The sequence below is a fragment of the Centruroides vittatus genome, unplaced genomic scaffold (genome assembly GCF_030686945.1).
Source record: "Centruroides vittatus isolate TY-2023 unplaced genomic scaffold, ASM3068694v2 scaffold_520, whole genome shotgun sequence".
NCBI lineage: Eukaryota > Metazoa > Arthropoda > Arachnida > Scorpiones > Buthidae > Centruroides > Centruroides vittatus.
Window position 1 is genome coordinate 191,368 of NW_027122712.1, and position 15,108 is coordinate 206,475.

General features: G+C 27.2%; 1 protein-coding gene across 1 annotated transcript; it reads left to right on the forward strand.

Moving 5' to 3' along the window:
* LOC136989404 (glycine dehydrogenase (decarboxylating), mitochondrial) lies at nucleotides 1–14,422 on the forward strand. Its single transcript, XM_067287528.1, is given in 26 exon segments — nucleotides 1–550; nucleotides 2,152–2,230; nucleotides 2,315–2,450; nucleotides 2,524–2,688; nucleotides 4,956–5,033; nucleotides 5,103–5,250; nucleotides 5,319–5,515; nucleotides 5,612–5,708; nucleotides 6,498–6,603; nucleotides 7,136–7,275; nucleotides 7,350–7,430; nucleotides 7,668–7,768; nucleotides 7,843–7,927; nucleotides 8,016–8,057; nucleotides 8,124–8,266; nucleotides 8,338–8,413; nucleotides 8,479–8,604; nucleotides 8,956–9,035; nucleotides 9,104–9,286; nucleotides 9,356–9,612; nucleotides 12,643–12,738; nucleotides 12,813–12,920; nucleotides 13,750–13,782; nucleotides 13,785–13,813; nucleotides 14,049–14,129; nucleotides 14,197–14,422. Coding segments are annotated over 26 exon segments (3,006 nt in total). The 5' UTR covers nucleotides 1–334; the 3' UTR covers nucleotides 14,320–14,422.
* Nucleotides 14,423–15,108: the final 686 nt, after the last annotated feature.

Below are 15,108 nucleotides of genomic sequence, written 5' to 3' on the forward strand. Positions count from 1 at the left end.
CATTTATATCGTTAAATAAATATAAGTTATAACCAACTAATGTTATTTTAATTGGGAACTTTTTTTATTAATCGAATTACTTTCTTTTTACGTAATTGTAAATTAATCGATACGTAATTGATTTAATTAACGATAAGATGTATTGGCAAACTATGGTATTTTTTTTTATCACGTGGGACGAAGCAGCCAATACTTGATGTTTGCAAAATGCGGGAAATCAATCAGTTATTGCCTGACGTCAGAAAGACTATTGAACAAAAAGTTCTGTTTGATTGCAGGTAGTCGAGCGATAAAGGTATCACTGCACATCAACTTACTTTCACTCTCCTAAAGAATGCAAAGAGGGTTTTGCACTTTACGCTCTTCCTTTAATCTTTTAAAAAAGAGTAATTTTCACTTAAAAACGCAACTTTGTCCGCGATGCCTACATATTTCGCCTATTGCTGGAAAGTCTGTGGAATCTCTCCTGCCGGGTCAAGACTTTTCGGTCAGGCATATTGGACCCAGAGAAGAAGACAAAAAGCAGATGTTAAAAGTGATCGGTGTCAAGGTTTGTATATTAATTTTTTCACTCTTTTAAAACGCAGTAAACCCTTTCTTTATTCTTCAATATTATGTTTTTATTAATTATATTTAGATTATTTTTATAAATTTTTTCTCTATCAAAGCATACCTGATTCTTCAAGTATTTCTTCTAAAGACTATTTGACAATTCTGTGAGTTGCTTTGCTTCCTATTTTAAAATTTTACTCCATCCTTTAAATGATATATTAATATAATTTTATGCTGTATCATTCATCAATTATATTTTTTAAAAGATGGATATACTCTTCAGTGAATTCTAACATCATTTTACAGTTAAAACATAGTTATATTATATAATTATTAAAATGTTAAATTCTTTTCAAATATATATCATCATTATTCTTTTTAACTTAAAAAATAAAAGGTAATGCCCTCCTTGCATTAACCTCTGCTGAGACGACTGGGTTGAGTTTAAATAACTGATTTAAAAAATAAAAATTATGACAGAGGTATATTTTTGTAATCCTAATTTTCTGTAATTATATATAGCAAAGCTCAATTTTTCACATTATAAGATAATCAAATTAAATATTAGTTCTGTCGTCACATCACATTTAATAAAATTATTAAATGTTCAAAATTACTTTATAATACTTTTTATAAATGTATTATGTATTATAAATTTGAAAATATATAGAAATATAATAGAAAAATCTGTTACGTCGTTAACGACGACATTCTATCGTTTGTATTTTATAATTCGGGAATCTGAATATTACTTTTCTAAGTTAGTCTTATCGAAATAAAGCTAGAAATTGTTAAAACCATTTAACAACTTTTCTTTCGATGCAATAGGCATGCATGCACACAATTATATATATAATGTAAGTCACTTGTCTAACAGTAGGCAGTGTATGAAAACAAGGAATATTTCGAGTCATTCAAAGTTTCGAAAGTATAATTGTAAGCTTTATACTTATTTGTTACGAAAAAGATATGTTATATAAAAAGTAATAATAATAAATTTTATTACGAGTATAAAAAAATATTATAAATTAAGATTTAATAAATTTTGATTTTATCATCACACCATTATCTTTTATTTTATTAGATTAATAGATGTCCTCATCAATTTGATAAGAGAAATTTTTGTTGAGAAATATCTGTAAGAGATATCATTTTTTTGATACAGAAAAAACTTAGCATATGATTTATACATTTCATACTACAATATTCTGAAAAAGCTTCTATAAAAAATATTTAATTTTAAAAATAACATTAAACACTTTTTTGTGTACACATACCGGTACATACATATTTGTTTCCGATTTATTCAATACAAATGTTCTGTAGAGTTTAAAAGTTAATTAAATTGAAAACATGAATTGTATATTAAATGAAATCTTTAAGTAAACAACACATTATTTCTTTAAGATGTGTAATTTTTAAATTTATGTTAATCAAAAATTATAAACAGGTTTTAATCAAAAAATAATCAAATTAATAATTTTTACATTATATTTCATTAATCAGCCTACAAATTTACATGTAATTATATTCGTTATGTGTTTCTTAATTTTTATTCAAAAGTATTGAGGTGCAAATTTGTATTTTTTGTCTTTCCAGTCTATAGAAGAATTAATACAGAAAACTATTCCTGAAAATATACAATTAAAAAGAGAATTAAATCTTAGCCCAGCAAAAGGTATAATAATTATTAAAGTTTTATAAAAAAAATCTGTTAAGTGACAAATAGTAATAGTTTGAATAATGAATAAATACCATTTAGGTGAACAAGAACTTACAAATGACATTTGGTTAATTGGTGAGAAGAACAAATGCTGGAGAAGCTATATTGGAATGGGATATTATGGTTGTCATACTCCTCATACAATTATGAGAAATATATTTGAAAATCCAGGATGGTGAATATTGGTATATAATGAATGTTCATAAATATATATTTACTTATGTTAAACAAGTTTTATTTTTACACAGGACAACTCAGTATACACCATATCAAGCAGAAATAGCTCAGGGAAGACTGGAAAGTTTGTTAAATTATCAAACAATGATAAAAGATATGACGGGATTAGACATAGCAAATGCTTCTTTATTAGATGAAGGCACAGCTGCTGCAGAAGCTATGGGATTGTGTTGCAGGTTTGTATATATTTTGGAAATATTATTTTATTAAACCAAAGTGTAAATAATTTTAAAATAAGTAATTTGTAATATACAAACAAAAGAGATGTATTTTGACAAATTCTTTTTGTTTCCTGTTTTAATCATCATAATAATTTGAAAACATAAGATTAATCTAAGAAACAGTTTCAGTTTTTTGCATATTTGATTTTTAAATATTTTACTAAAAATGCCCAGAAACTCTTAAAAAATTATTGAATCTTAAGTACTTTAATTTCTTGTGTAAGTAGGTGCAGGCTATTTTGATAGTTTTTACCAGTGATATATTACATGCAAGATATATTGAAGAAATTACATTAATTAAATGCAGACTACTTCAGTAGGAACTAACAATTATTATGATATTATGAATGTCTATTTTGTCATTGTTGTTACCAATCCAAATATAGGCCAGCACTACTTATAATGATCAAAATTGACAATGATCATATAGGGTTATAATATGTTGGTATATGTTATGGACAAAGTGATTAACTGGGCATTATGAATGATGACCAAAAAGGGCATGCAGTGTGATAAATATTGATTAATTTATCAAATTGACCGGTCATTATGAATACTGCTATCACCTAGTCGGACAAAGTGATGATAATACGTCGAGGAGTGATCGTCCAACATACACTAGCCAATCGGCACTCTGAGTTGCCGATTATATTGCGTTGAGTGCATGTCGCATTTAGTACCAAATTTTAAATTGTGCAACATTTTAATTTGATTAAAAAACTCCACTTATTTCATTTAGAAATATTTTTATTTTTTGTGAATTATTTCAAAGTATTTTAAAAAGAACCATGTAATTTTTTAAAACTAAGTACTATTAACTATATTAATTAGGCAAAACCATTAATTTTACCATTTATTAATATATGTGACCATCATGGTGGTGGTCACAACTGTTTGTGGCTCCTGAGCCGGTGATTGTTTAACATCACTAAATATTGATAAGTATCAATAACTAGTATGTATGTTCAAGAACTACCGTAATAAATAACTAGTGATGTTAAACAATCTGCAGCCTGCTGGCGGCTTCCCTCCAGGAGGAATCCATTGAGAGCACAGTCGCGACCGCCACCAAATTCAATAATAAATGCAATATGCACGTGCAACTCAGATACTAATGGTTAGCTAGCTTATTGGCTAGCTTATTTTGGTTGATCACTCCTCAATGTACTATCACTTTGCCCGACTAGATGATAGCAGTATTCATAATGACTGGTTAATTTGATAAATTATTGAAATTTATTACAATGCCCAATTTTGTTGGTCATTATTCATAATGCCCATATTAATCACTTTGTCCATAACATATTCATCAAAAATCTAATTTAACATTTATTATATACAGCATGCCAATAACAAATTTAAAATATCAGGATAAAGAATGAGATTAATCATTTTGAAACAAAAATCTTTAGGAGCAAAATCTTTAAAATTTATTTATATTCTGTTCAATTTTACACATTTGAGCATTAAATTTTATTCAATCTAAACTCCTCAAGATTATGCTGAAAGTTTTATTTGATTTTGAAGGAAAAAAAATGAAAAATTGTTTCCTCAGTTCATTGCAAAAGATCTTGGATTTGAGCCTTATACATTTGATATATTGTATTTGGCCCAGTTCTATGATCTTTTGGTCTGGTGTATAAAACTTAATTCAAATACCAGCAACAATCCAATATGTTCAAAATTATTTTTAAAATAAAACACATCTGTATAATTTAATATTTTAAAGGCTGGCCATAAATTATGTAACACAAATTGGATGGGTGGGTATGTAGGTAATCATTATGATGTCTATTTTGGTAATCATTATTTATGATTGTGAGAGTATTTTGTTTACAAAAACATTATATAACACTTAGGGTCTTAACCCTTGGATAACAGAATGATTTCTTTTTGTTTCTGAAGTGTTCCAGAGTGAACTATACTGTTCTGTCACTGCTTTGTATATTGTAATCAATAAAATAATGTTTAGTGCATCTCTTTTTATGTATTAAGGGAGCTGGTCATGGATATGCATGCATTGGGTAATTTTGGATGGGTATGTGCAACAGTGTTTGAGTATTACATGGGTATGGGATGGAAGTTGAAAATTATAATAGCATTACATGTGTGGGCTCTCCTCATGATATACATGTAGTTTAATATATATTTTATTTAATAGTGTAATTAATTGTCATATTATTGATTGTTTTGTTATAAGTACTTAAAATTTCCAATTTCAGGCATAATAAAAGAAAAAAATTTTTTTGTTCAGATAAAGTTCATCCACAAACATTAGCTGTTGTAGAGACAAGAGCTAGGTAAATTGTAAAATATTTATACTACTGCTCATTTACAAATGAAAAAATTAAAAAGGATATCTTTTTAAGTGCTTTAGATATAGATGTGATTGTTGGTGACATTTCAAGTATAGATCTAAGTAAGAAAGATATAGGTGGTGTTCTTTTTCAATATCCTGATACAGAGGGAAATATAGAAGATCTATCTGAATTTGTAGAAACTTGTCACAAATATGGTGTAAGTAAAAAAAAAATTAATTCAGAATTTGTTAAATATACCATTAACTGAATATTTTTTTTCCTTAGACTTTGGTAGTATCTGCTACAGATCTTCTTGCTCTTGCAATTCTTAAACCTCCAGGAGAAATAGGTGTTGATGTTGCTGTAGGCACAAGTCAAAGATTTGGTATTCCTCTTAATTATGGTGGTCCTCATGCTGGATTTTTTGCAGTAAAAAATTCATTGACAAGACTGATGCCAGGAAGAATGGTTGGAGTTACAAGGTAAAGTGAAATTATTGTTTATTATTAATTTTAAAACTGTATAAAAATTATAAACATTTAGTTTTTTATACATATACATATAATTTTTGTATATAGAGATGCCTCAGGTAATCTTGCTTATCGTCTGGCTTTACAAACAAGAGAACAACATATAAGAAGGGATAAAGCCACAAGTAATATATGCACAGCTCAGGTTCATATTTCTTATTTATTAATTTGTAAATTTATATAATTAATAATTTAAATCAAATTAAAATGCTGTATTTTTTTTTCTATAATCTGCAATGGTAACTTTTTTCTTGAGAAAAAGTATCATCACATAATTTGCTCAAGTTCATACCATTGTTTATTTGCTGTTGTATTATTTCATTAATGTGCCACAATTTGTAAAGAAATTCAATAATTAAAAAGAAGTATTCTCAAATCTAGGAAAGAAATTAAACAATTTATTTTAAAACAATACAATGAGAGTTTAAAATACAGAATGATAGAATGTGTCATTTCTTGATTTGCTTTCCTGATTTATAATGGTTGAAACTGGTATAATGTAAGAAAATTATGTTTGAGTTCAAACACTAATATGACATAGCAGTTAAATTTTAAATTTAATACTGTAATGGATAATAAATATACATTTTATTCACATATAACTTCAACTCATTGGTGCTGAAAAATCAAAAGTAAAATTAACTTTCTGTAGAGCTGCCTAACCTGTGATTATCACTCTTACTTTAACTTTATTATAAATTTGAAATAAAATAAAATAAATAAATCTTTATTAATTTATCTTTTCATCCTATATATAAACAAGACTCCCCCTCACATTTTATTATTTCAAGAAGCACTCTTAATGTAACAAAAATTGCAATGGTTTAAAATCTGTATCATTAAAGTAAGGTTTCTAAGACATAATCCACAGATTATAGGCAGGAAATTACAGTATATATTTAATAACATTTTAATAAATATATATTTTATACAGGCATTACTAGCTAATATGTCAGCTATGTATGCAGTCTATCATGGTCCAAAAGGTTTAAAAAATATTGCAACTAGAGTACATAACAGTACACTCCTTTTAGCAAAAGGTTTGTAATTATTTATAAAAGTGTATTGAATTTGTCATTTATTGTTCGTATAATTTCTATAATTTTTTTATCTAATTAGTAATCTAATTTTATATAAAAATTAGTAAATTTACTAAATTTAAGTAAATTTGCCTTATTATGAAGACAGGAAAATTCAATGCATTAACTCTTGTATTTATAATGGTTGCATTCACAGAAAATGTCATGAATATACAATTTGTGAATACTGAAAGCTAGGATTTTGATTTCTAGGCATTAAAATACTTTTCTCTAATACATTTGATTTCAAATGATATAATTTCTTTTATGTTATGCTAATATTTTAGTTACTGTCCTCTCATCTGATGAAATGAATAAATCATGCATGTTTAATGTAATGCTGTTACAATACATTCATGATTACTTCAAATAACAAAGCCCTAAAGATTAGTTTTAATGAAATGCAATTAAAATCTGTGAATATTAATAATAATAATTTTCATTTTGTAAAATTAAAACTTTATGATCATGTTTTCAAATATTAATTATCTAGGAATTGAAGAAGCTGGTGGCACTTTAGATCATGAAGTATTTTTTGATACCTTAAAAGTACATGCAAAATTGGGTCAAAACAAAGTTAAGCAAAATGCAGAGGAAAAACAGATTAATCTTAGATACTTTAATGATGGTTCGGTGCGTATAAAAATTGGTATTTTATTTAAAAAAAAATTTTAATTTATTTTGAACATATAAATTTTGTTTACTAGATTGGAGTTTCATTGGATGAAACAGTTACAGAAAAAGACCTTAATGATTTACTTTGGATATTTGGATCTACTAAAACTATTGTAAGCTTTTTGTTCTAAATAAGAAAGATTAAAGAATGATAGATTAATTTTACATTATTTTTAATATTGCTTTAATTTCATTTGGTTTATATTTATGTTTTCATAATTTCATAATTTTTTTGTGAATTAATATGAATAAGAATTTTATAGTAATATACAAATTCTAACAATAAATCCAATATTATATTCATTAAAAATCATGGAATTTTCTAGTAATAAATGAATTTTTTTCTTAAGAATGATATAGCCTCCTCTGTGACAGGAGAACCAAAAAGAAGTATTTTTTGTAACAAATTCTGCAGAAAATCTGTTTATCTGGAACATGAGGTTTTCAATAGGTATAGAATACTGCTAAAGAAGTTTCTATTAAAATAAATGCTTTTTTATATTTAAAACTTTAATTTTGTTCTAGCTACCATTCAGAAAGCAGAATTGTTCGTTATATGAAAATTTTAGAAAATAAAGATATTTCACTTGTTCATTCAATGATACCACTAGTAAGATATCAATTTTAGATTGTTATATTTTTTAAATAATTATCTTGTTTGTTGTTCATACAATTGTAAAATTAAATAAAATTTTTAGGGTTCCTGTACAATGAAGTTAAACAGCACCACAGAAATGATGGTATGTATTGTATTTTTTATAATAAATTAATTAAAAATATTGTTTAGTTAAAGTTTAAATTTATAGCCCTGTTCCTGGAAAAATTTCTCAGAAATTCATCCATTTGTGCCATTAGACCAAGCTCAAGGTTACCAGGAATTATTTGAAGAATTGGAAAAAGATTTATGTGAAATAACAGGCTATCACAAAATATCATTTCAACCAAACAGGTGGGATTTAAATCTGTATTATCATTATTTTATATATACTTCAATCAATTTAAAATAATTTTTCTGCATAGTGGTGCACAAGGTGAATATGCTGGTCTGAGAGCTATTATGTCATATCTTAAAGCAAAGGGAGAAGGACATAGAAATGTATATTTTTATTATAATAATACTGCATAACCAAACATGCTAATGATGAAAAAATATTTATTTAGGTTTGCCTTATTCCTGTTTCGGCTCATGGTACAAATCCTGCTAGTGCTCAAATGGCAGGAATGACTATTGAACCAATAAATATTACAAAAGAAGGAAGCATTGATATGGTTCAGTTGAAAGAGAAGGTATGAATACAAAATGAGTGAATTAAAATTTTATAAGTTGCCTAAAGTATATTAGATAATTTTGCTAATTTCTTGTATTAACTTCTAAAAACTAATTTTCATATTCAAGATTTATATATAATCTAATGTTTTCTCAATATTTTTATGAAGCAAATCATATCAAATATTTTTACTTTGAAATTTATTATGGATCTAGGAATGTAAAATCTTTAAAATTTTTACTATACTAAAAACAGATGAAAGATCAAAAACTTAGCAAAATATTTTTTTTCCTGAATGTATTAGTTATGCATTTAAGATAGAGATTTTTCTTTTTCTGTATTTCTAAAGTTTTTTCATATTTATGATTAGGTAGAATACTTTAAAGATAAACTGGCATGTATAATGATAACATATCCATCCACGAATGGCATATTTGAAGAAGGTATAAGGTAAGAAATTTAAATTATATTATTCTGATTATTAAATATAATTTTAAATCATTAATTTACAACTGTAGAGATATCTGTGATATGGTTCATCAGAATGGAGGCCAAGTGTATTTAGATGGTGCTAATATGAATGCCCAAGTTGGTTTGTGTCGACCTGGTGACTATGGATCTGATGTATCCCATCTTAATTTGCATAAGACATTTTGCATTCCTCATGGAGGTGGAGGTCCTGGAATGGGTCCAATTGGAGTGTAAATATATTTAACTACAAACAATAAATAGTTATTATTTTTTTATTTATTAATCTAATATTATTTTAGGAAATCTCATCTCATACCATTTCTACCATCTCATCCTGTGGTAGATCCATTACCTGGAATAAAATCTGCCCAATCCTTTGGTGTTGTTAGTGCTGCTCCATGGGGATCATCTGCTATTCTTCCTATTTCTTGGGTTTATATTAAATTGATGGGAGCCAAAGGTCTTCGACATGCTACAGAAGTAGCAATATTAAATGCTAATTATATGAGCAAGAAGTTAGAAAATCATTTCAAAATTTTATTCAGAGGTCAAAAAGGTTTGTATTTATTTCTTACTTATAAACTTATTTTTATATTTTATTATAACAAACTTTTTCACTTGTAAAATATTTAAGTAGCATAAAAATTAATGTAATTAACATAGTTATTTGAAAATATTCAATTCAACTAGAAATAATTAAGCACCATTCTACATTTAAAGACTATATATCCTAGGAGTTTCTTTATTTAGAATAATAGACTTACACAAAAAAATATATAAATTTTTTATAGTCTTTCTTTTCTTTCCCTGTTTCACAGACCAACTTAGAAGTAACAGTTAATTGGCTTGAAGAAATAAAAAAATCTTAAGACAGCAAAAAATAGAATATTAAAAATTACCACAAAGTTAAAATATGATGAAAACGCCGACTTTTTTTTATTTGAGGCTATGGCGCTTTCACAATTAAACAATGATTAAAATTTTCACAATATCTACTGTATCTTGTAGCACTTTTAACTGCTTCTAGCTCTCTGGTTAACCACAAGGTTACTTTGCATAAAGTAACCTTGTAGTACAAAATTTTTGAAGTATTTTAAAATTGTAACATGTAGAATGGTATAACAGGGAAAGAAAAGACACTATAAAAAATTTATATACCACAAGGATACTTTGTGGATCTAAATTAATGGATTGGATAACCACAAGGTTACTTTGCATAAAGTCATACTTAAACACGATATATCCCAGGAGTTTCTTCATTTACAATAATAGAGACTTACACAAAAAAAATACAGGTAGGCCTCTTACAATGCAGTAGATATGTTCCTTGAAAATACCACTTTGTGGGAAATCACGTTATAGGAGACACCAACTTAATACAAAAACTGGGATTCAGTTCTAAAAAGAGAGAAACTTTTATGGTGTAACATTTTCATCATTTTTTAAATTTATGTACATAAAAAGCTTAAATAAAATTCAACATCATATAAAAACTAAAAAGATTATGATTTCAAATCAAAAGTAAAAAATAACATGATGAGGACTGAATTTGTGAGCATAACATTGTCACTTATTATAGTTGTTCGAGAATGTTTGACTGGCCTTATTTCAAGATCTGAGCTTGTTTCATCAAGTTCCACCTGCACTTATGTGATCTGTTGCGATTTTTCTGCATTGTAAAAGTACCGCACTGTAAGAAAATTTAAGTGTTTTTCCTACCGCGTTGTAAAGGTACCGTGTTGTAGGAGGCCTACCTGTATATAAATTTTTTATAGTGTCTTTTCTTTCCCTGTTATACCATTCTACATGTTACAATTTTAAAATACTTCAAAAATTTTGTACTACAATTTTAGTTTTTGTACATAAACAATTCTCCGATCATCCAGGAATGTCAATTTTCTTTGTACATGACAGGGATATACTTGCAACAGAAATGACATGGCATCCTACTCTTACAAAGATAGTTTTTCACCAAGTGCACTGCACCACAAAGGAAAGTGATTTGTTCTTTAGACCAGGCCTGGCCAACCCAAATTGTTTCACGGGCCACTTTGATCATGCATATGGTGGGCCACAATTTAGGCAAACATGCTTTTAAAAAGTAAAACAAATACAAAATGAATAAGATTTTATTGTTATACCAAGAATTTGTACTCACATACTCACACTTGTGCATTATAACAATGACAAATGCAAATTTTCATTTATTTGTTTTGGTATACACATAATGGGAAACAAAAGTTTTAATAGATATTATATATCGCTTAGCAGGCCACACAATTTAACGTGACTGGCCACAGGTTGGCCAGGCCTGCTTTAGACCATTTGCCTCCAGTGCATGTAGCATCTTTTAAAATTGTGAGATTTACTTGAAGTTATTTTGGTGGCTATTACCAACTCATCAGTATTGAAACGTCTGCTAGATTATATTGGAGTAATATTACTGGCAGAATATTTGTTTGTTTCTCAGTCAGCATCAACATTGCTTGATGAAACTTAGGCTGCTCCTCCATGCATGGCCTTCATAATGATTGCATATTGTGATTTGTAATGGTTGATCTTACTAGCAGCACAGCAAGTCTGGTCAACTCATCTTTACTATACTGTATTTTTTGTTCAAATTGTTTTGCTTTTTCTTGGAGCAAAAGTCCTAATATTTTAGCTTGGCTAACAGCTAAGCTGCAAAACCATTCAAGCAGGGCTTTGTCTACTTTCTCCATGCCAAAATGTTTCTGCCACATGACTTTCCAAATTGTCTTTCCAAATTCAAACTCTCTTGCAATATCATCATGTTTTTATTTTTTTGTATGTGTGAAATTGTTGACTCATTCATACCTAAACTTTTCATCAATCAGTTTTTGTTTCCATCTACTTTTAAGCAACTGCACAATTTCATATTTTTGTTTTAAATCCAAGCCATGTCTTGGCCTTTTGCTTGCCATTCTTCATTTCAGCTCAAGGTCAAAAATGCAGTCCTTGCCAAGCAGCACAGCAAGCCTGGAACATTTAATCCATTTTGTTAAATAATGGGATGCAGGTAGGGAAGTGTTCATTGTCAAAACATACTAAGTGAACTAATTTTATAGGTAGTGCAAAAAAAATGCAACTTCTTATTAGCCAAACCACTTTACAATTAATACTTGTTTACATACTTGCTATTAAGGGACTTTCTAATAGATGAGTTCTACTATAACTTAATATTTTGGCAATTTAACTAGTGAGCATACTATTAAAATAATGCTAAATTTTAAAAGTTACTGATTTAAATATGAATAAATCCAAGCGTAGAAATTAGTTTTTTATATTTACATTTATTTACATATATTAATTGAATAATCTCTACAGAAAGTTAATGAAATGACTTTTAATTCATATCTTTTCTGAAGTTTTATGAATGTGAATGCTTCCAAAAAATTTAAACTACTTTTTCTATATATTATTATTTAATGTATTAATAAACTAAATGTTTTTTTTTTTTTTTCACTAGAGTGGTATTCTGAAATTATTAAGTTTTGATTGATTAATTTAGACCACAAAGCCTTGAATTATAAAACTTATTAATTATTAATTTCACTATTTACAATAGGAATGGTTGCACATGAATTTATTATTGATGTCAGAGATTTTAAGAAAACTGCAAATGTTGAAGCCATGGATATTGCTAAGAGATTGCAAGATTATGGTGATAATAATTACAATAATTTAGCCAACTATTATTATTTAATTTATGAAAATAAAAAATTAACATTTTATTAGGCTTTCATGCTCCAACGGTGTCATGGCCAGTTAGTGGAACTTTAATGATTGAACCAACTGAATCAGAAGATAAGGTGGAACTTGATCATTTTTGTGAGGCTCTCATTTGTAAGTTATTCGTTCAATTATTTAAAAACTTACCAAAGAAATAGAATAAAATTATGATATTGTAAAAAAAAATTTTGTTGAATTTTCTTTTAGATATCAGATATCAGAATGGATAATTTAATTCAATATAGTGAACCTATTACCTGTTACTTTGTTATAAATCTTCAGTGTTAATATTTTGATCTTAGAAAAAAAAATTTTTTTTAATGATTGTATTCTTAAAACAGAAAAAAAATTAATATGTTATTTTAAGAGATTTGTGGAACAGATAGATTTTATAAATTTTTGTTCAGTATTACAGTAAAGTATATAAAATTTTTAATTGATTATAAATGAACTGTTAGCACAAAGGGGCTGTCCATTCTCTTTGTATGTGCAATTATATACTTTTGGCAAACTTCTCCTCTTTAATGACAAAGTTCTGTAAATATTTTAAAACTGATAGTTTATTCTCATGACTGACTAGTAAGTAGACTTATAAGAACAGATTTTTGTACCACTAATACCACTAAAAAAGTCTCCATTGACAATGCCTTGATCTCATTCCTCTCCATGTGCAGTGATACTTTTCATAACTTCCTTCCCCTAAAATTGTATATATAATTAATAGTTGGCCCAAAATTAGATAAATTATGAGGAATGGACTAACATAATATATGTTTTCTCAGATTTTAACAGATATTTCTTCAAATATGCTAAATTATGTATCTAATTTTAATAATTTATTTTTATACATTCTTCAGAGTTATTTAAAATATATGAAATCAAATTTTTAATTTTAATAGTTTAAAAGATTCTTTTTAATATTTTAAAAATTTTTTCTATGTAGCCATTCTTGGAGAAATAAAGGACATAGAAAAGGCCGGTTAGATAAAAAAGTTAATCCACTTAAGGTTTGGATCTTTTATCTTTTATCTAAAAAATATGTTTAAAAAATTTCTATATGAAAATAAGTCATTTGGATTAATTTAAAGTAACAAAAGTAAGCTGTTACTCCTTTTATATATTGCATTATTTGCAGAAAAACAATAAATTTTGTTTTCTTAAAATTAATTGTAAAACATTAAAAAACTTATTGTTTAATATTATAAATAAATATATTTAATCTTTTCAAATTGTTATTTTTAGATGGCACCTCATACTCAGAGAATTATATGCTCCTCTAAATGGGATAGACCATATTCGAGGGAAATGGCAGCATTTCCAGTTGTAAGTTTCTATATATTTATATATTAAAAAATTTAATATAAATAAAACCTTAAATTCTACATTTTAGAGTTTTGTGACACCAGAAAGAAAAATATGGCCAATGGTATGTCGCATTGATGACATTTATGGCGACACAAATCTCATTTGTACTTGCCCACCAATGGAAGCTTTTAAATCAGCCATGATTTAACCTTGTCATCTTTTGTTAGGACTGATAGTGTGTTTGTATTGTAAATATTGATGAATGTGAATGACTGCAATTGTGTAAAATAAATATATTTTTATATGGATAAGGATTAATATTTGAAGTATTTGAATATAACCGATTCTGAAATACACACAAATATATCCAAAACCAGTAAAAGGATAAAATACTAAAAATAATTTTATTTTCAGTTTTAAAACAAGTAAAAACTACTTTGACTTAATCCCACTTCGAGGAACGATACGAGTTTAAATGGACAAATTGTTTTAATTATTGAATTTATATACCAGTAAAAGGAATAAAATTATTTACTGATACGAACATTTTTGCCCTTTTCTAAGGAACATCATCAGCTATATAACGTTGCTTAATGAATACTGAACAGAACAATCAAATACATTTAAATATAAAGATTTGAAGAGGTTCGAATTGCATACTTGTGCATTGGCATGGTGTTACCAATCTAAACATAGAAATTTAAAATATACAAAATTAATATTACAATTTTAAACTTAAAATGTTTGTAGGCAAGGAGTGTAATAATTAATCTACATAAAGTGGAACAAAAATCTTAGGTGAGTTCATAGCATGCCCTCCATTCTGTAGAAAGTGTATGTCTCTAAAATTGACTACCCTCTGGTTCCTAACATCTGTGTAAATTTCAACAGCCTCTAAATATCTTAAATGTGTTGAATCCGAGGTCCGACGTACTAGACGCGGGTACAACTGCAGATATGAACGATGCCTTCGGGATCTCGCCATTTATATCTAATG